The following is a 21,649-nucleotide window of genomic DNA, read 5'->3' on the forward strand; positions in this document are numbered from 1 at the left end:
GTTGCTGTCTCAGGCTTACACTGGGGTTGTAGACAACCTGCACAATGCCCTCCTGAGAAACGATGAGGTACTGCAGCTACCTTAGGTGGCTGTTTGTGGCCTGCTCTGTGGGTTGAAACCCCAATTTTAATATTTAATGTTCCAACAGTTTTCTCTCTGACTTGGCCGTCTCTAAAATGGTACAGGAGGGTAATGTTTACTCTTTAAGACTTTTTCTAGGGTTAAATGAGATGATGTATTTTTTAAAAGCATTTCATGAGGGCTGGAGAGATGAGTCGGCAGTGAAGAGTCCTTTCTGTTGTTAGAGAGGACCCAGGATCAGTTCCCAGCACCTACAACAGGCAGTATACATCACTAGCAACTCCAGTTTCAAAAGACCCAACTACCTCTGGACTCCTCGGCTACCTTCACACATGTTGGACATAAACTCACACATATACACAAAAATAAAAATAAATAAAAATTTCAAAACAGTTTGTGGGGGCTGGGGAAACAGCTCAGTGGGTAAAGTACGCTAGCTCTGCCTGGAGCCCTAAGTTTAGATTCCTGGCACCCATGTAAAAAGCCTATCATGGGGGCACATGTCTATGCTCTTATGCTAGAGGGCAGAGACAGGCAGATCTCAGTGTCTGTCTGGCTAGTCTAGCAAAATTAGGGAGCTCTAGGTTCAGCGAGAAGCTCTGACTCAGAAAGACAAAAATACAAGACAAGAGGGAGACATCCAACATCTACCTCTGATACCTCTACAATACACACAAGGGCAAAGACAAGTCCATCTACACACACTCACACACACATGCACACAAATAACACATATATGTACACGCACATGCACACATACAATAAACACACACACATATGCACACAGATAAGAAATATGTACACAAAAAGCACACAGGTAACACATACATGCACACACATACACAGGTGTACACACACAATACACATACACATGCATACAGAAACACACAAATGCACACACATAGCAAACATGTACATACATATGCACAGATATACATGTATACAAACCACACACATGTACACATATCACATACACACGTACACACATGATACATACATCCACATCTACACAGAAAACACACAACATACACATACATATGCCACGACACACACATACACATGCACACAGATAACACAACACACACATACACATGCACACAGATAACACACACAACACACACAGATAACACGCACATGTATACACCCAGCATACACATACACATGCATACAGATAACACAAATACACACACATGATACCTACATACATGTATATGCACACACATGCACACAAATAACACACACAACACACAAAACATACACACCCGGATAACACACACATGTATACACACAGCACACACATACACATGCACACAGATAACACAAATGCACACATGACTCACACATACACACACGGCACACATGTGTCACACTTGTAGACATGTGCACACAGATAACACACATGTACACACACCACACACATGCACACATACACACACATGACGCACATATGTACATGCACATACATACTTCAGGCTTTCACCAGGCTCATGCTGTCAACTGACTTAACTTCTTGCTTTTGCCTTTTCCTTTCTCACATTACTTGTTCCAAATAAATAATAAGCAAACAAAGAAAACAAATGTCTGTGGTCGTTGGGAAGGTTATGATGTTTAGCTTCAGTGTTACTTCACCCACCCTCCAAACCTGTTCAAGTGACTGTTTTGGGTCAGGGGTGGGGTTGTTGCTCCACACACCTTGAGGCTGGCTTCCATGTCTCAGACGTGAGGTCATGGGCACTGTCCTACTTGTTTCATTCACAATAATTGTTTACATGCTCTCCCAATTCAACCCTGACTCTAGGCAACTTCGTGTTTAATTGAGTCCAGCACCTAACCCAAGGGCTTGTTAGAAGTACAATGGTGATCATTGGATTCCTTCCCCGCCTTCACACTGTTGACAGAAACATTGGCTCTAAGGATATAGATGTGAGTATTCCTAGAGATGAAACGGCCAAGAAGGAGGAAAGGCGCTTGCCAAGGATGGAGTTGCTCTTCTTTTGACAGGACCCAAGAGTCTCCTAATCTTAGTGATTAGTCTCAGGCCTGACTTAGCAGGTTCATTTGAGGCACTATACCCAGTTAGCAAGCCACACTGGGTGTCCCACAGATGATAATGAAGCAGATATCCGGGGTGACCTGGGTGACACCTGACCTTTCAAACATTAAGCTTGGGGCTGGGAGTGGAGGCACATACTTTTAATCCCAGAACTCCAGAAGCTCTGACAGGTGGCTCTCTGTGAATTCAAGGTCAATCTGGTCTACATAGTATGTTCCAGGTCAGACAGGGCTACATAATGAGACACTCACCCCCTTTTAAAATTAAGTATCCAAGAGCAAGACCTTCCTTCTGGGAGACCCTCCACAGAAGCCTGCTGAGTGAGCAGATGAATGGGTCCTCGGGTCCCAGTCCTGGCTGTAGAGGAAATGACTTCAGAGTTGAAATGGAAAACAGAGCTGCCCCGTGCCTTTCCAGCAGTGTAGACAAGAACTGAGGCCTCAGAATGAACACCACCCATGGCAAATGTGGGTCAAAGTGCCTCGCTTTTCTAGTCTTCAAAAGCAGAAATAAACTCCTGGGCCCATTTTATAGAGAAAAAAACTGAGACTCAGACTCAAGACTGAGCAAGACCCAGGGAACCAAGTGAAGATGTGAGGAATTATTCTCTTCCCTTTTATCTCCAGAGGGACTTCAGGCATGTTAAGCTCTGGGGGAAAGATTGTGAGTATCTCAGAATCCCCTGAGAATTCTGGGAAAGGAGCCAAGAGAGGCAAAGTTTGCTGAATCTGGAAAGTGTTGGACTAAGCCAAAATGTGGCGTAGAATTATTTACTGACTGAGCCACAAGTTCACCATTGCTGTTTTCCTCTCTCTCTCTCTCTCTCTCTCCCCCCTCTCTCCTTTCCTCCCTCCCTCCCTCCCTCCCTCCCCCCCCACACACTCATAGTGATAACACTTAGACAATCTTCCCCAACAGATGTTGATCCCTCCCCCCATTCCCGAGACCCCTCAACAACTCCTCAGATCCTCAGGATGAACTCAGTCCCACAAATGAACAAGCACGGGTGGGTGTTTACCCTCTTATCTGCTCAAGAGAACACTGAGGGCCCCCCTAGATCATTCTCAAAAACCACCTTGGCTGGAGCCTATTTGGAAGGGGTGGCTCCAGTGTTAGCTACTATTGGGACTGTGCTCAGAAAGTGAATCCTTTCATTGAGTCAGCTGTCCCTCAGGCATGTAGGGACACTGGTCATGCAGAGGCAGAAAATGTGACAACTGTTGCAAACAGCCATCAGCAGCCCATGGAAGTGCTTGAGTATTCTCTGGAGCAGACATTTGTCAACAGTTGAAGCAGCCCTTTATCCAGTGACACAAAACACCCACCAGCTCCATGGCACCGTTAGGAGCAAATTCAAGACAGCCAGCCACACTGCCTTGACATTGACTTCAGAATCCACGAGCAACTTCGTTAACCATAAAAATGTGCACACACTGCGTGGAAAGGGAAGAAAAGAACAAACAGCCTCCTTGAGTCCAAGGATCAAGTTCAAAGACAGCCTCGGAAGGCAAGCTCTGCACAGCTCTCTCCCCCACGGCATAATCAGAAGAGTTTGAGAAAGGGGGACTCCGAGCTACTGAGTCCACATCAAACATCCCTAAAATGAGAAAGGCCTGTATGCACTTTCCCAATAAAGACTCCACCGTCCAAAGGCGCTCAAAACCGCTTTCATGCATCCGCTGCTTCCAAAACATTACACAGTATTTCTCCAACAAATTTATGCGTTTCCAGGGAACTCTTGGAGTACAGGGGAAAAAGTACTTAGGTGAAAGAATGTTTGCAGATTCCTTTGTGCCAACATTCTAGCAGACCTTCTTTAATTTGCCATTATTTCATAGAGTGCCAGTAACCATTCCCTCATCCGCAGAGGAAATATATAATCCAGCTGTGGTGGCTCCAGTGGAAACCACATCTGTGGAACACTGGCAGAACTGGCAAGGCCTCTCCAACTGAGGCAGTGTCAGACAGCGTTTGTCCTAACCCAAGATGCACATGGTACAGTACTCTGAAAGTGCAGAACTTTGCCAAAGCCAGATGCTCCTTTGTATCAATGGTTTTCAGATAATCCACACCCATGAGAAAGAGACTCTCCTGAAATATTACTTCCAGTCCCCAGCTATCAGACGCCCCTGCCCTCGATAGCGTGGTGGCCTGTGTCAGAGCCCTTGTTAATGTCAAATAGAGGAAGAAAACCGGCACTCCTGGATTCTGGAGGATGTTCTACCACGCAGCTGGCTGGCTGGATAGCTGGCTAGGAAAAGGAAGATAGCCACCATGGATCACCACTCTCTCCTTTCTTTGGAGTTGGAAGGCAATGTACTTAAGGGCACTGGGTAATAATATTCCAGGAGTCCCCACAACACACACACACACACACACACACACACACACACACTCCCTCCTCTGTTTAGTCTATCCCTAAAGCGCGGCAATAAGCATCTTATTTCTAAGCCAATTTTCCATGTTTAAATCTTTTTAGTTTCAAGTGTGCCCCCAGGGATTTAGTCTACAGACATATAAAGGCAGAAGGCAGCGTCGCCAAGCCTGGACAGACTTTCACCCCCAGTACAGGGCCTGAGGCTACCAGGCTGGCATGTCCCTGGCCCTGAGCCCACAGGTCCCCGTCCACCCCAGACAATAGAGCAAGAAAATGAAATGAAAAGTGGACTTACTGCTATGGCTTGCAGCCTCTCCTTGTGCAATTCCGCCTCTGCCATCCTGGAGAAGGGCACACGGGCAGGGGAAGAAGGAAGAAAAACAAAACACACGCTGTAGTCACCCAAGGAGATAAAAGGGCACCCGTGGGGGGCTCAACTCGACCCCCGGACAGCCTAAAGGCGCGTGGGGTCTGCTCCTTGGGGGTGGGGGGAGGCAGGCAAAGCTGCGCGCACGGCGCACGGCTGGCTCAGAGCTCAGCCTCGGTCTCCACTGGCGCGGCCGCCTGGCTGCGCCCCAGCGCCGCCGCGAACTGCAAGATCCCAGTCTCAACCGCCACCGCCACCACCGGCCGCGCCAGCCGGGGACGTGGGCCGCCCGCAGCCTCCGGGAGAGCGCGCTCGGCCACGCTAGGTCCCCGCCCTGACGTCTCTGCGCCTCGCTCCGCCCCTGGGGTGTGGGGGACCCGTGGCTGCCGCCGTCGCTCGCGAGTGGGGCACCTGGGGCGCTTGTGATTAGCGAGCTGGGGGAGGTTGGGGGGCGCACAGCTGGTGCGCCTCGGTGGCCGCGCGCACCTGCGCTCAGGGTCTAGACAAGACCAGGCGGCGCCTCTGCTCTGAGCAGAGATGCCAGCAGAAGGGGCCTTTGGCAGAACGCGGGCCCCAGCACGTGTCCTTACATGCCGGCTGCGGCCACCCAATATCCCCAGCTCCTTCTAGCTGGCTCCAGATGCTTAGGCTCCACGTGGGGACATTTGCAACAGATAAATGCTGTCTTGTCCACGTGCTTCAGATGGTAGGGCCCTTAAGGGCAAGGTTTATCACCAGATAGTCCACCCTTCTGGTGACACACCAACAGTAGGCAGGTCAGAGTTTGAAGCCCTGGGTGTCTTCCTAGACAACTATATCACTCTGAGCCTCAGTTTTCCTTATCTGAAAAAGTGAAGGATTGCAAATGATGGCAGAGACATCCTTGAAAATGCTTGTGGCTAGGAGCCTAGGGAGATAGCTCAGTGGGTTGAACTTTATATTCCCAGCACCCACGTAAAAGTCAAGTGGTCGAGGAACCCCTGTAATACGAGGGAAGCCCACGAGCTTCAGGTCAGGCACTAAACTCTAAGCCCCCCTGATGACAGCACAGGCCCCCCCGAAAAACATGCTAACAAGAAATGGTCCTTTCCCATATAGCTATGAATTTAAAAGGCACCAAAAGAAGCGATATGGAGGCTAGGAATCCAGCTCACCTATAGAGTGCTTGCCCAGCCTGTATTGAGTCAGTCCTGGGTCGGATTCTTGGGAGTCAGGCTGGGGGCAGGAATGATGGCACCGGAGAAGGTGATTGTACTTAAAGTCACCGAACTGTATATTTAAAAATGGCTAAAACAGTGAGTTGTATATTGTGTATATTTAACACCAGTTAGTTTTCACAAAGGGAGATGAAGTGGAGGTGAGAAAGGAAAGGGTGACTGACTCTTCAGGGCCATCTGAACGTTAAAGCAGAAGAATCAGGGTTGAGACACAGTGCTCAGTGCCATCACTGAGGGTAGCCAATATGAGAAATCAAACCAGGGAGGAAGTCAGCCAAGAACACAGATGAAGTAGAAGATCTGAAGAACACAAGGGAAAACTAGGAGACTTATTCCAAAAGCTACAGCAAGAGGACAGGAAACTGCATCGGGGTCATGTGCTTCTGTGTGGTTCAGGACAAAGTAGGCTGAGAAGAAGCTAAAGGCTTCAGGAGTGAGGAGCTGGAGAGCAGTCATTCCAGAGCAGGAACTGCTTAGGAGGGATAGGAAATGGTACGAGGTAGAAAGTGTGCTGGGGAATCACTACCTTTTCCGGATCTTAGGAAGTGCAGAAGGAACAGGAAGGTCGTCAATAGAGAGAAGGCTTTTTGATCAGAAGGGATATAGAGTACCTGGCTATCAAACTTGCGAGATGCTTGAGCAAAGGAAAGTACACATTAGGCAGAGTGATCTCAGGCTGGACCAGAGGGCATTCTTGTTAGCATCCATCCCTCACCACTTCCACCTTGGAACGGCAGAAGAATCCAGCAGAGAATGAGGGAGGAATAGGGAGGGACAGGAAGAAATTTTGAGTTGAAATTCTACAGAGTAGCTAGGGAGCTTTGTCTTAGTTGGCCTGGCAACTAAGTGATTGACACTGATGGAACTGGAGGGTGGTGCATCTGAATGCTTGAAATGATTTATAGTGGAACTGTGGGCAATGGGTGACACTAAAATATGGATTCTGGGATTGCTCAGTTAAGAGCCATGGTGGCTCTTCCAGATCCAATTCCCAGCACCCGAATGGCAGCTCACACCTGGGTGAGACTCCAGTCCCAGGAATCCGATGCCCTCTTCTGGCCTCTGTGAGCACTGCACACATGTGGTGCCCAGACATATGAAGACAAATATTTAAAAAAAAAAACAGGACCTTAGGCAACCGTCTGCATTAGGATTTTATGACCACATGCACAGAATTAAATTTCTATATGGCAAGCTGAGAACTACAGATGGACTTACAGTCATTTTGTTAATGAAATTTACAGGACCAAAGACTCATGACCAATTGCGCATACTTCCTCAGTGGTTTTACAGCATCTGAGACCCACTACTCCATGATTATGCTCGCCCAGAACTGGGGATTGTCAAAGCAGATACAGCAACAAGTCAAAGAAAGGAGGGAGTTAGAATGCCTGACACTGGGTTCAGGCCAGTTAGGAAGTGAGACAGACACAGATTATTTTTAGTTGCCCAACTGGTGAACCCTTTCCAATCTTTGGGAGGGTTCCCGCATTTAAACCATATGAGAAGCAAACCACATCTCATCACAGAAGTGGGGAAATGCCAGACACCTGCTTCCCCAGATCTCCCAGAAGCTATGCATGGCCTGCAATCTGGATTTAACCAAACACGTGCACCTACCAAGAAGTTTGGAGACAGCATTTTTGAGAATTTTTCAGGCTGGTAGCTTATTTTTGGTCTTGTCCATGACCTAAGTCTCTTCTATAGACTCTTCAACTATTCTCCAGGCTACCAAATGCAATGTGAGTGCCTTTCTTTTCTTCGTTTATCAACCAGAATCCACTTCAGTTGCTTGTAACTAAAGACCCCTAGTAAAACAGGAAGACACATGAATTGGATGGCTGAGGCTCAGCCAACGAGCAGAAGGAGACTATTTTCTCTCCCAGCACTGTTCCCTTCCAATCTAAATTCTAGCATTTGGAGACCATTGAACCCACCATAAACACAGACATTTATAGCCCAGTCTAGCCTCAGACTCACTGTGTAGCTGTGGATGGCCTCGAATTGATATCTTTCAGCTTCCATTCTCTGCTGCTAAGATTCCAGGCACACACCACCATGCCTGGAATATGGAATCTTAGGGATCCAACATTGTGCATGCTAGGCAAACACTCCACTAAGTAAGCTACACCCCAACATACATTCACTTTGTAGCTGGCTAGTCAATATTAAGTGATTGTGTGATGTTACAGAGATCTGACAGTCAAGTGACACAGCTATATTAGATACTATTTTCCTTCCAAACATTTAAACTTTAGTATTATATGTTATGGTGATGCATAATCTGTGTCACAAATCAGTAGTTCTTGTGGGGGATTGTTAAGTTGTGCTGTATAGCACAATCCAGGTGGTGGGATGGTTTCTTTGATAGATGTGACACTGTAAAGCATCACACAGACTGAATACAGAATGGTAGATATGCAAAATAAATGTTTTTGTTGATAGAAGTTTCAGGAATCTATTTTAGGACAGGAGTCTTTTGGGGACTGCAAATGAGCACAGACTATTTTCCCTGTGGGGAAAAACAGGAGCTTGGTAAGCCAAAAGAGAAATGACTTTCCTTTAAGGAAAAGTCAATGTCCTGTTGGGGAGTAGTTAGGAGTGTGAAATTTATTAGCAACCTTTCCTTACATAAAAGTGATTTGAAGGGCATGACAGCATCTCCTGAAACGTTTGCCTTGACTCTCTTTTGACTGAGATTATTTAAGACTATATGGTCATTGAAACCATATGTAATATGTAGAACAGGGATATAGAAGGGGAAAGGAGGGTACAAGAACAGAAAGGATAATGGGGTGTGTGCACACAACGAAAATACACTACACAAAATGCATGGACATGCCATCACTAAGCCTCTTTGTATAATTCATATATATTATCTTTTACATAATGGCTACACAGAATGCAAAGGAGGAAAACCACACTTGGTATCCCCTTGGCTCCTAAGGTTATCAGCGCTTTGATGGGCCTTCAAGGATGTGCTGTTTTTCTCTGTGGATTCAAATGATAAAACACACAGGGAGTCCCCATGGAGCAAGAAGACAGAGAAAGGTTAAAGTGCAGCATGCCAGAGTAGGCTGGAGCTACTTAAGTACAACTCAAGACCAAGGCCTCTGCGAAGCATATTTGGTAGGAGATGTGGCTAGGCACCAACACTGTTATCTAGTTGATGGCTTCCTTCTCTACTTGTTGGCTATGACAGTGGCACTCCCATTTGACTGATGTGAGTTGCTAGCTCAAACAGGGTGGTATGAAGACAGTAAACAGAAATTAGTGTTGGATGTTTAAGAATCATCCACACGTACCTTACTCCAATGTATTTGCAGACAATATTGTACTATTTCTAAGTCGGCTCAGAATAGTCTTGTTAATAAAAGCTTTGAAAGATAGAATTAGGAAGTAGGTGGGCATGGCATATAATAGACATGAGTTGTAAAGACAAGTTGGAATCTTGGGCATCTCATAAGGATGTTGTGAGACATAGGGTAATAGATGTCAAGGACTTGTATGGGCCACAGCTGGTGCTCCAGATGTGGTGAGTCTTAAGGACTCCGTGTAATCATTGCTATAGTCAAAGGTCCAGAGACCAGATTGATTCAATGACTTGGTTTTATCCAAACATCATTTTAATGCATTTTAAAATAAAAAGATTCTTTCCTTAATTCATTATATATATATATATATATATATATATATATATATATAAGATTTTGTAATCATGCATGCCCATGTACCACATGAGTGCTCGTATCTTCAGAGGCTAGAAAAAGACGTCAGAATCTCTGGAACTGAATGGTAGTGAGCTATCATACACATGGGTGTGGAGAACAAAATGCAGGTCCTCAGGAAGAGTTGAAAGTGCTCTTAATCAATAAGCCAGCTTTCAAGCTCCAGAAATTTCTTTATGGGATTCTCCTTCTAATGATTAATATATGCCTATCATCATCTTTTGGAATCAGTTAATTTAATAAATCTATATAAGAAGATACTTTAATTTTTTTTCCTTCCCCCACCTTCTGAATGGGTATACAAGTGTGTGGTACCATCCTTCTTTTTACATGGTGCTGATGACTGAACCCCAAGCTTTAAGCATGCTAGGGGTGCAGTTTACCAACTGAGTTACATCACCAGCCCCGGAAGAGAATTCTTAAGTGGTGATACACTAAGTCCTAGGAGAAAATAATTATTTCTGTATTTGAGGAAAGAGCCCAAGCCTTTGTAGTAAAAGTGCTCAGCTGTAGAACTGATTCCAGGTTTAAGGGTGAATTAGTTACAAACTAGAAAGATCTCTGGAAAGGTCAGGTCTACCCTAGCCTGATGATCTGATGCCACTAGACATAGTTGGGTCACTGGCTTCACAGAGAGCTTAGAAGCCAGTCCAGTTTGTCCTAGCACAATGCCCATGATGTGCCCTGTCAGCATGGAATCCCTTTTTGTAGTGTGGTCATCGACATTTTCATTATTATCCGTTATTCTATAATGCCCCCGTGCATTCTACAAGTCAGCACTGCTGACCAGGGGAGAGATTTCCTGCGGGCTTGGCAGTGGGGAGATGGTGGCCTGCCACTGCGATTCTGTCTGATCCAATGGCTGGGGAACCAAAAGTGAAGCTGGGAATAGCCTAACCTCAGCACCCACCACCAGCAGAGGCTATCTCCTCTCAGTACCCATTTCATTCAAAGGAGTCAACCAAACAGTCTCAAAAGTCACTCCTTACTGATGCTCAACCACAGCTCCCTGGACAAGGTAACTTTCCCCAGAGCAGCCTGGAGTAGAAAGCTCAAATCCAGACCCTCGTGCTAACTGCCACTGAGTATGACCACACAACAGCCACTTCTGTGCTCTAGACTTTCTTTCCTATCTGTACATTAGGGATGGATTCTTCGTTTGTAGACTTGGAATAGGGATAGCCAGTTGCCTACCTGCTTCTTGCTACAACTGTAGGATAAAGGGCCAGAATGAAAGATAAGATTCCAAAGTCAGAGGCCTAGTTAGCTTTCTATGCTATAATACAATACCATGACTGAAAGAAGCTTGGGGAGCAAAGGGATTTATTTCATTGCAAACTTCCAGGTCATGGCCCATCACGAAGGGAAGTCAGGGCAGGAACTCAAGCAGGGCAGTCCTGGAGGTAGGAACTGAGGGAGAGATTGTGGATGAATGCTGGTTACTGGATGGGATCCCATGACTTGCTCATCTTGCTTTCTTATACTACCCAGGGCCTTCTACTCAGGAGGGGATCTGCCTCCATCAGGCTGAACCCTCCCGTATCAATATCTGCCCGAAAAAGGCCCCCATAGACTTGCTTACAGGTAATCTGATGGAAGCATGTTTTTTTGTTTGTTTATTTCAGTTGAAGTCCCCTTTTCCAAATGATTCTAGCTTTTGTTAAATTGACAAAAGTACTAACCAGCACAGTTAGTGACTTGGGGATATGATGAATACTGGGGACATGTTCATGCAATTGCCTAGGCTCAATCCAGTAGGATAAAAGTCTGTGCCTTTACAGAAGACAAAAAAAAGGTGCTTTGAGCTCTGGCTAGCTCTCTAAGAGAACTGAAGCAGGAAAGGGAAATTATCATGGGCATCTGGGGCTTTTTTTGACTCCTAGATGACCCCTAAGTCATAAGAAACTAAAGACAAGTAGCCCTACATCCTGGTTTCCACATTTAGTCAGCTTAAGGAATTGCAGAAAAGGCTACAGTGGTCTGAGGATGCGATTGGAGAAACAGAGAAAGGCAGAGAAAGAAACAGAAAATCTTGCCTCTGTTTTAGGCCCGTTGTGTGCGTGCCAAGCCTATATTTGAATGCTATTTGGCATGCACTTGCTTCCCCGTGTTCTTCTTTCTGCATTCATTCAAGGGCTAAATTTATCCCACTAGAGGGGAAGGCATACTTGAGGAGGTGGGGAGAAAAAGTTGTAGACACAAAGGCGGCTGCCTGTTGGGGAGCCAGAAGCACCAGGGAGCTCCCTGGAAAAAGGCAGGGAGCCAGCACTCTGAGGAAACCTTCCCCACACCCTGAGCACAGGTCCCAAGCTGACTGACGGTGGAAGGCATATGTACTTCTTTCCTTCTAGGAGAGGCATGAACAGGAACCAGACTCCAGATCTGGAGAAAGCAATTCCCAGACTCCTGTGAGTTTCCAAGTCTGACCCAGCCCTTCAGGAAATGGAGAATCTGCAGCTCTCCAGGCCTCTCTTGGGACAGCAGTGTCTGTCCCCAAGGTTGCTGATGAAGAGTTGATCTCTCTCTCCCTGTTGGAAGTACCACTGCAGTTGTTTGAGGAGCAGCTCACTAGGGTGGGTGCACAAAAGGAGAATGCTGTGTCCCACTGTCGGGGTAGAATAGAATGCTGTGCAGTCATCACTGGGTAGAAGGTGGCAGAGCCATCTTAGAGCAGGGGCGCCTCCTGTGGTTGTTCTGTTTCCCTTCTTTGTACCCTGTTCCCACTTAGTTCTCTAATTCCTTATCTCTCATTCACCCCAAAGCCAGCTCCTGTTATAGCATCTTTGCAAATGGACAGGACAAGTCACTGCAACAGGTAGCCTTCCCTGTGACCAGAGTGTTCTCTGACGGGGCATCAGGCTTTCCCATAGAACAGGTAGTGTCTTTCTGTCTGAACTCTGCCTCCATATTTTGTGAGACACCCTTCTCTTAGTTAAGATAAGTGAGGGCAGGGTCCCCAAGATTCTCCTTTGTTTTAACCTCAACTAAGCCACCAAAGACTCTTGCCAGAGTTTTTCCCCCATATTTGGTCTGCAGTACCCTCTCCTCCTCCCCAGAGAACTTGACACCTTCTTCATCTGTTTGTAGCACTCCAAATTTGGTGCTTTCTCATACGGTGAGCTATGCCTGGAATGCAGCCTCCCCCTCCTCCTTCTAATGTCCCAAGTCTCCTCTTGTTAACTTCACAGAGTTCCTGAAATCCCACCCACTCAGAGTATGTCTGTCTGTCCCTTGGGGAAGAAGTGGTTATCCCGCCTAATTCCTAACAGAATATGCCACTGGCAAACTCATGGCTCCGCTTGTCATTCCTTCTTAACTCCAAGAACCACAAAGTCAAGCTTTGAAGGCGATCTTGTCAGGATCTTGTCTCACAAGCCACCGTGATGGTTGTTCATAAGGAAGCTACTTAAGCTAGGAGGAGGCATAGGAGGAGACAGACATGGCAGAAAGAGAGAGAGGAAGAAAGAGAGAGAGAGAGAGAGAGAGAGAGAGAGAGAGAGAGAGAGAGAGAGAACAGAGCAGTATGTGTTGGTTTGCATGACACGAAATGTATGTGGAGCTCAGAGGACAACTTAGTGGGGACAGTCCTGTCCTCTCACTTCACTTGGGTTCTAGGACTGAACCTAGGCTGTAAGCCTTGCACCATCCAGAGTCAAGTGTCCTACCACTGAATCATCTCACCGGCCCTTCTCTGTGTGTGTGTCTCTCTCTCTGTCTCTGGCTCTCTCTGTCTCCTGTCTCTCTCCCTCCCTCCCTCCCTCCATCCCTCCCTCCTATCTTTCTGTGTATGTCTCTTTCTCCTTTCTTTTGATTAAAACATTTTTGTTTTGTTTCATTTTTTTTAGTTCTCCATCTAAATGAGTGTCTCTAAGCTTTAAGGCAGGAATGGGTAAGGCTGGAATCCCATTGAGACTGTTGGGGATGACGAGCTCTTTCTCCAGATACAGGCAGCACTTCATGCATAGATTCTCGAGTTTCGGGAACTCTCTTGAGTCCTTCGAAGTGCACTTTTAAGAAGCTAACAAACAAACAGAAATCTCTTCTCCAGAACTTACAATATTATAGGACAAGGATGGTGGTGTTGTCACTAAGAACCTGGATGCTTGCCTTGGTCACTCATTCAGAAGGCTGAGAAACACCTGCTCAGCAGGTGGTCCTAGATCCAGCCAATGGGGACCAGGTGCCCACTCATTGTCTGTGCTCTAAGTGGATCCTTGGTCCCCAGTAACAGCTTAGTAGAGAAAGACTGGGGGTGGGGGCAGCAAATTCCCTCCCTAGGAAGGCTTCCTCCACTGGCCTTCCAACCAAAGCTTTCTATCGCCCAATCTTCACCCAGCCTTGGGTCCTCCAGCCTTGAGTTCTGTGCAGTTTCTCAAGGCAGGGGAAATTTCTCTCTCTCTCTCTCTCACCTCCTAAGATTAGCTTGGAACTGTTTTCTGTTCTAAGTGGAAACAAAAATAAAACAAAAAGAGAGCTCATTTAAATAAAACCCAGGGCGGCCTTGACACCGTAATCATACGGTTTGTCCATCTCTCTCTCAAGCAGTGTTAGGTTCCGCTTCGTTAAGCACCAAGAGCTTACGAAGAGCTTCCAACACCGAAAATCTCCTCTCCGAAGGCCTGCCCAGCGTTCTCCCCCAACTGCTTTTGGGGAAAGTTCCAGTTAGGAACTTCCAGCCAAAATCCAGAGCTAGATTCAAAACCATTGGGCTCTCAAAACCTTGGGCTTCCAAGGAAAACAGTCTGTCACTGAATTAAGGGCGCTGTTAGCTTGGTTCAAGCCAAAACAAATGCAGCATTAATAAGGGGACAGCAGTCTTCCAAGGTGGTGACCCAATGAGGCAAGCGACAATAGGTATCTGGTTTCAAATCCCCAGCCATCACCAACCACAGAGCAGCTGAGATTTCACACTTGCCCACTGAGCAAAGAAAAACCCGACACTTGATAATCTCATTATTGATAAAACAATGCAGCAGCCCTGGCCTCAAAAGCCAGTCATTTGATAAGAATATGACCACGAGAGTGGGCTGGGCCAAGACGTGTATTTGCCCTTATACTTTAACAAGAGCCAAGCTGGTGTTTTTATGACTTGTAATAAGACAGAGAGACAAATTGACTCAAATAAAAATCTGAGTTTGCAAATATTTTTCTAAATGAAGTAAAAGCTTGAACTGAAGATTGGATAAATTTTTTTGCATTGAAATCATTTTTTTAAAACTTCATATGCACATGGTACTGTGTCCCCGAGTCCACTCTAAGTGTTGGCAAATGTTAACTAATATCATCTTCAGAACATCTCTAGGAAGGCAATGATGTTCTTACTTATCCCCATTTTCTGGAAGAGGAGATTGAGGCACAGAGAAGCCTGCAGTTGCTCAGTTTCTAAGTGGCATTTGCTATCATATCAGATGCTGAACTTGCTGGAACGATGTGCCCTTGTGAGATGTTGGGAGCATCTAGCTTCCTTCCTTTTGAAATACTTCATCATTTCCCAGGAATAGATCTCAAATAACAGTTAACTGAGTCAATGTCTCCCTTCATCTCCCTTGGTCCTTTCTTCTCCCTCCCTCTCTCCCTTCCTTCTACCATCTGTCTTCCCATCTTGGCATACATATTGGGCCTGTACTTTATTTGTTTATTTATCTTTTAATATATATTTAGATTTATTTACTCATTTTATGTATATGAGTACACTGTAGCTATCTTTAAACACACTAGAAGAGAGCACTGGATCTAACCAATGAGCCATCTCTCCAACCCTGAGCCTATATTTTATATGATATATTATTGTCTTTTTTTTTTTTTTTCTGAAACGAGTGGCTTTTTTGCACTTACACTCAGGGAAAGGAGACAGTGGCCCAAAGCAGAGAGCTATCACTATAATACGGTTAGTATTATCTTCAAAGACTTTCTGAAGAAAACTATGCAGGAAAGTGAGGGAGTGTCATGGGTGCCAGTTTAGGTGTGGGAGGAAGACTTGGCTACAAGAAGCATGAAGTCATGCAAACACAAGGGAGGGGGCGATGTTCAGGTTGAGGGACCAATGATGAGGCAGCCTTTGAGATATGTCTGTGCTCTGGATATTGGGCAAGCAGCAAGGATATCATCATGGCAGGACAGGGCAGGAATGACTTTGAATGGCTGAGCCAAACCCGGACCATCTGAGGGGTGGAACTGTGTAGAAAGTGAAGCGCTACCTGGCTGCTAGAGATGAGGGAAGGAAGCAAGAATGAGTAGAAGAGATCCTTGGAGCTGTGTATCACAGTGGTCAAAACAATGTCAGCCTGTGGAGCTGCTGTCATCCATAGCAAAAGGAACTCCTAGGAAGTCTGTGGCATTAGGGTTGGAAAGGCCAAATGTGTACTGATAGAATTAACGACCAGAAGCTCCAGAAAACCACACCCTTGCCTAAAGGAGGAAAGGTACAGCAAGGTGTAAGAATCCAAAGTCCCCAGCAGAGGATACAGGAGACATGGGAGGAACAACAGGGACTCTAGAAGTTCAAACTACAGCCTGGATGCTTACAGAGAGCAGTGACTTGGACATGTGACCGTGTAACCCTGGAAACAGAATCCTTTCTCTCAGGCTTATTCCCTCATTTAGAAAAGGAAGTCAGTAGTGTTTGACATGGTGACTCAGATGTTCTGGGATAACCACAATGACTGAAAGCAACCTGGAGAGGAAAGGGCTCACAAATGTAGTCCACCATGGCCAACCACAGCTGAAGCCAGAGGGGAATGCTTCTTCCTGGCTTGCTTCCCCTGGTGGCTTCCCTATACCGTAACCTGTTTAGGGGTGTCTCTGTCCCAGTGCTCATATTCCTTCCTCATCAATCATTAGTCAAGAAAATGTACCCACAGTCTTGCCTACAGACCAATGTAATGGCATTTTCTTAATTGGGGCTGCTCTTTCCAGGTGACCCAAGCTCTGTGTTAAGCTGACACAAAGTTAACTAGCAGACATGGGTTATAAGCCTGTGTTACAAGCCTGTGCCTGGCGTGTCCCAGCACCCTCATAAAAGCTTGTAAAGCTTCTTAGCAGCATGCTCACGAGAGGACCAGAGATTGCTCAGCAGGCCCAAAGTCTGTTCTTTGGCCTTTGCATGTGAGCTACATAAACATGCTACACACACACACACACACACACACACACACACACACACACTACTACTACTACTACTACCATCACCCCAGGGGAGAGAGAGAGAGAGAGAGAGAGAGAGAGAGAGAGAGAGAGAGAGAGAATAAAGATAGATAGATAGATAGATAGATAGATAACTGTAATTTAAAAAAAAGAGTGTATGGTACCAGAAAACTCTGGGTTCAATACCAGTATCATATTTTTAGAACAGGTAACTTGTCTCTCTATTCCCACTACCATCCTTAGTAAAGGAACAGTAGTAGTAATTTCTGCCCTATGGGGTCCATGAAAAGGTCTATGTTGTTTTTCATTTTTCTAGTGATGAGGAGAAAAGTGAGATTATGTACTGGAAAGAAAGAAAGAAAGAAAGAAAGAAAGAAAGAAAGAAAGAAAGAAAGAAAGAAAGAAAGAAAGAAAGAGGGAAAGGGAAAGGAAAAGAAAAAAGATAAGACAAGACAAAACTTACTATTGACTCTAGCTCTGGGATTTTTACACTGTAAAGTGAAAACCCAAGACAGGATTTCAGAGAGTTGGTCTCTGCAATCTGCTACTCAAATGAGCAACAGTGATGATCCTACCAGCTTTGCACTAAGAGTCTTTTCATGATGTTGCTCATTGCATAGCCCCCCCCACACACACACGCATGCACACACGCACATGCACACCACACCAGAGAGCAGTCACTGGAGAGGCCTCTGCTCACAGCTTGAACCCTGGGAAAGCTGCAGTGAAGAAATGACACTGAGTTAGCAAAAGGATGCAGAGCCAGCGCTGCCTGTTAACCTTCCTCTCCTCTCCTGCCTGCATTGGCTATGGGCCTCTGAGTCATTACACCTGTACTAAAACAAAAGCAAGGAACTTTGGCATCTAATGATGTTTGGAAAACACTCAAGTCATTTGTGCCAAATACAGAAACAACACTACCATTCTCTCTTGGGAGAGTCATTGGCTCAGCAGCTTGATGCACAAATGGCCCTTTTATGGGTAAAACTGGTGACCCAGAGCCCCACAATCTGCAGAACTAAGTGCTAAGTGTGTAAGCTTTTCTTAAATGCTTTCTGAAAAGACTCCAGGGTATGGTCGTGAGTGTACAATTGCCTGATCTGATTAGAGAAACAAGAGAGAATCTGCCTGCCTGCATCTTCCTGGGATCTAGCTGTTTCGATAGGGGCTGAGGCAGCTTTCAGCTCAGAGTTATGTCAGGCATGTTGCAGGTCTGGGTATGATCAAGAGCCACATGGCCTCCATCACAATCAATAGCTGTGCTGACACCAACTTCTGGCCTCGTGAGCTGTGTCTCTCAGGCCCCAGAGTTTCTCTCCCACCACAATTCTAATGTTTGGGTGCTCTCAGTGGGGCCCATGAACGGCAAAATTACTTCAAGGCATGTTTCAAATGCAGATGGTCAGCAATCCAAGACCCACTGACAATGAATCAGGTTTTAGAAGGTCTTCTCATGATTCATATGCGCATCTACTATCTGGTTCTATTCTCTGAACAACACTGCCACCATCTTTATGAGATCCAGGGTGACTACTGCTTTTGAGAGTCCATCACAATTAGGTCTGTGGGTTATTGACATCTCCTTAGAGATGGAGAGAATGAGGAGTAAGGAGGACCAATGAGTATGCAGACCTTCCTCACAGCTACTTGTATGCAACTTTGTCCTAATGATGTATCACCTTGTGGTATAGAGGAGGCTAGAGTATATAGGCCAAGGAAGGCCAGGGAGAGAGGCTTCATCTGTGTGGCTGTGGGGAAGCCCTCATGCAGGCTGGATAAGGATTTCTACTGTGGCTATTTAGAAGTCACCCATGTTCCTCCCTATGCACTGTAGCCCAACACCCATGCTCTGTAAGGAAGCCCAATAAATGCATTAAATCCTCAAGGAGAACTATGGGGAGGGGTCACTCTTTGGTCTAATGGGGTGTGTGCATGTGTGAACATTGTTCATTGCTCTTCCAGGGAAGGAATTTTAGCAACAGCATTCAAGGAGAGAAGTACCATGGCCATTGCGCACCAGTTCTTGACTGTGGTTGATTAAAAATTACCTTACCCAAGACACTCTCCAGACTACACAAATATCTGTCCTTCAATTACCCGGGTGACTTTATCATTCAGTCAGGATTAAGAACAACTACTGTCTTTCATGATGGTAGTGTTGGTGATAACAGGTAACATACTAAGCAAAGTGTTTGTTGGTATCAAGCTCCTCTATCACCATAGTAACCCAATAGAGTCCTATGAAGAGGAATAATCTCCTCCCTTTCAGAGATGAAGAATTAATAACTGTCTATGGTTCTAAAGTCCCATGGTATGTGTCTTAGTCAGGGTTTCTATTCCTGCACAAAACAGCATGACCAAGAAGCAAGTTGGGGAGTAAAGGGTTTATTCAGCTTACACTTCCACATTGCTGTACATCACCAAAGGAAGTCACAATAGGAACTCACACAGGGCAGGGACTTGGAGGCAGGAGCTGATGCAGAGGCCATGGAGAGGTTCTGCTTACTGGCTTGCTTCCCCTGGCTTTCTCAGCTTGCTTTCTTATAGAACCCAGGACTAACAGTCCAGGAATGGCACCCACCCACCCTTGATTACTAATTGAGAAAATGCGGTAGAGCTGGATCTCATGAAGGCATTTCCTCAAAGGAGGATCCTTTCTCTGTGATAACTCCAGTTTGTGTCAAGTTGACACACAAAACCAGCAAGTAAAGTAGGGTTAGAATTTGCATGTGTGTGTGTGTGTGTGTGTGTGTGTGTGTGTGTGTGTGTGTACCCAGGAGTGTGTGCTCATAGAGGCCAAAGACTGACAGATGCCATCTACAATCACTGTCTCCCTTGTACTCTGAGACACAGTCTCTGACAAAACCCAGAACTCACCAGTCCAGCTAAGCTGGGCAAGCAAATCCTAGGAATCCTCCTGTATCTACCTTTCCAACACTGGTATTGTGAGCATACATTGCCATACTTGATTTTTTTTATGTGGGTTCTGGGTACTCAAACCCAGGTCCTCAATCTTGTGTGACAAGCATTACACCAAACAGAGCCACCTTGCCACCCCAGAATTTGCATTTAAAAAAACTATCCCCTAGTTACTGATCCTGCCCCAAGACTAACTTTATCAGAACCTCCCAAGGTGAAGCTTAGGCATCCACAGGCTCTACTTAACTATTCATCCTGAAGTATAAGGCATGAGGACCACTGATTATCTACTCCCAAGGGGGCTTATTTAACTTAGGTCATTGGAAAATGAGAAGAATCATAAATCTCTGGAGAGCTAGCACGAGCTTTTCAGTAGCGACTTTGGACATGCCAATGAGTACTGTTCAGATGCACAGCTGTTCATAATTTATACAACACAGCTGTAGACCCTGAAGTCACTGCATCCCTCCCCACTTATAACTAACTGGTCAGAGTATCTAACCATACATGGTTCAATTTAGTTCAGAATTCATTTTGTAGTTCCATGTGGTCCCAGAACTCAGTTTTCAGATGTTCTTCCAGAGGCAATAGGAGATGCTGAAGGGTGTGAGCAAAGGACTATTTCAGAAGGATCGTGGACTACTATACTGAGAATGGATTGCTGTGAAGACTGAGGGAAGAATATTATTTTAATTGCATGCATGAGAGAGTCAGATTCTCTTGGGAGGCTCATGTTATGTAGTCCAGACTGGCATAGAATCTGATCCTCCTGCCTCCCTTCCCTGTAAATGCTGGAATCACCAGAGTGTGCCACCATGCCCAGCCTGACAATAAGACCTTGGAATATAAGTATGAACATTGGAATTTGGAAAACAGGGTCCGGAGATCTAATTAAGTTAAGGCTTCTGAATTTAGGGTAAATCCTAAAGCCAAGGATGGATATATATAAGAGGAAGAAGAGAGTGATTGGAGACACACAGCTATAGAGAGAAAGCCATGCACATAGAGAGATTGGAGCAATGTGTCTATGAGGCAAGGAACATCAAGGGTTCCAGCAGAAACAATAAAGACAAATAGAAAATCTAGACATTGTTTCATCTCTGTCCTTAGGTGTCATTTAGAGCATCCCGAAAAGTGACACATTCTGTTCTCATTCCCAACATAACTATCTGCTCTCATTTTTCAAACATTACAGGCTCTGTTTCCAACAATACAAGTTGCTTTTACAAGAGCAATAATGTTATTTGAGGAGATATTTGGCATCTAACCATATTGATTCATCTCTTGTGTTAAATTATCATAAGATAAAAGTAGCCATTTATCTTGGTACTTTCATACATAACCTAATCCTATTCAAATAGGTTCTAGGCATAAAATACTTATTACAGTTATTCCTAGGCATTCACATTTAGTTCATCTGACTTGATTGTTGAGTCTTACTCTTGTGGTCTAGAGAAAGAACATAACAAGCAATGATTAACTGAACCTGGCGTCTGGCATGGGCTTTAATGAGCACAGTCCATATTCTTTGTTCAAATGATACTTCAATAGGGGAAAGGTGGAGACACACTCCCACTCCATGCAATGTGCTCTGACAGTTTGTTCCTGTCACAAAATCACAGAGAACCCAAAGATGATTTGAGTTTGTGTATTTAATAAAAACAAGAAAAATACAGTAGTCAAAAATTACCCAGTGAACTGGGAGAATGGAGCTGGGAAATACATGCAGTTACCTCGGAAGGATAGAAGGCTGGGTAGTGGTTG

The 21,649-nt window shown here is 45.4% G+C and overlaps 1 protein-coding gene across 6 annotated transcripts in view; it reads right to left on the reverse strand.

Moving 5' to 3' along the window:
- Window positions 1-21,649, reverse strand: part of Palm2akap2 (PALM2 and AKAP2 fusion) — a 422,795-nt gene that overhangs the window by 290,641 nt on the left and 110,505 nt on the right. For 5 of the 6 annotated variants that reach the window (XM_034502158.2, XM_076934918.1, XM_076934917.1 and 2 more), the window contains exon 2: window positions 4,807-4,852. In XM_034502158.2, coding sequence (XP_034358049.1) covers window positions 4,807-4,852 — 46 coding nt within the window. Of the gene's footprint in view, window positions 1-4,806; window positions 4,853-7,715; window positions 7,731-21,649 lie in introns of those variants that run through there. The other variant, XM_076934916.1, reaches the window with a different exon arrangement.

The sequence above is a fragment of the Arvicanthis niloticus genome, chromosome 5 (assembly GCF_011762505.2).
Source record: "Arvicanthis niloticus isolate mArvNil1 chromosome 5, mArvNil1.pat.X, whole genome shotgun sequence".
NCBI lineage: Eukaryota > Metazoa > Chordata > Mammalia > Rodentia > Muridae > Arvicanthis > Arvicanthis niloticus.